Source organism: Bactrocera latifrons, unplaced genomic scaffold (assembly GCF_001853355.1).
Source record: "Bactrocera latifrons isolate USDA-ARS-PBARC rearing strain unplaced genomic scaffold, ASM185335v1 scaffold_197, whole genome shotgun sequence".
NCBI lineage: Eukaryota > Metazoa > Arthropoda > Insecta > Diptera > Tephritidae > Bactrocera > Bactrocera latifrons.
The window spans coordinates 513,844-514,767 of NW_017535485.1; the positions used below are offsets into that span (position 1 = coordinate 513,844).

Consider the following 924-nt stretch of genomic DNA (forward strand, 5'->3'; position numbering starts at 1 on the left):
AATTGCCAAAAAAAAAAAAAATAAAAAATTGTTGTGGTGAATTGTATTTGAATTCTCAAAAATTGATTTGAAAAAAAGTTTTACCGCTGCAAAGTAATATTCACCTTCAATTATACTTTTCAATRATTTCCAGAATATTTGCAATCTTTTCGGATGTTTTGTTAAACACACTCACCTTCGTACAGCGATTACTCGTAATCCGTTGATTTGTTGCAGAGGTTGAGGACATATTTATGTTTTTTSTTGTTGTGTTAAAAGTTGTTGCCAACTTGCGTATGTTGTTGTTGAAATTTGGCCTTGCCATTTTATCGATTTCAATTTGTAGCGATAATTACACTGCGCTTACATTTGACATTATTAATTAATAAAAAAATTTATATACTCAAATGCAATTTTTTCTAAACAATCTTATWTTTGTTGCTTGCGCACACTTTGTTGTGGTGGTTTCCTTTCTTTTTCTAATCAAACCAAACACTGCTGGTACAAAATGACAACTTAAAAAAATTTTAAACACAATAAACCACCTTTACACTTTGTTGTTGTTGTTGTTTTGATGGCATGATAATTGTGATTTTCAAATACTCAATAATTTTTCGCTTAAACACTTTACGCTTTTTTGGTGTCRGTTGAAATCTGCAGACAACTATTTGTGACAATTTCGTGACGGAGAAATACACGTCCGTTTGCACTRAGCGTTCGTCGCGGAATGCTGAAGGTGAACGCAGATAAACGGCAACGAAATGTGTCTGTGTCTTGTAAAGTTGCCGAGCTGTGAAAGAAGCTGCCGCCGTCGCAGCCACCATTGCCTGCTTACTTCTGCTGGTGATCGTGTGATCTGGCCGACAAGCAACATCAGCAGCAGCAGCACGAACAACAACAATATGCACACAAAGGAGAGCAAGCGTGCATATCAGTAGGCCCAAT

At 35.9% G+C, this 924-nt stretch overlaps 1 protein-coding gene across 1 annotated transcript in view; it reads right to left on the bottom strand.

Annotated features, from left to right (window-relative positions):
• Positions 1-663, bottom strand: part of LOC108967729 (palmitoleoyl-protein carboxylesterase NOTUM) — a 27,942-nt gene extending 27,279 nt beyond the window's left edge. The window contains exon 1 of the mRNA XM_018931331.1: positions 176-663. Coding sequence (XP_018786876.1) covers positions 176-304 — 129 coding nt within the window. The 5' untranslated portion in view covers positions 305-663. The remainder of the gene's footprint in view (positions 1-175) is intronic.
• Between the last annotated feature and the right edge of the window lie 261 nt (positions 664-924).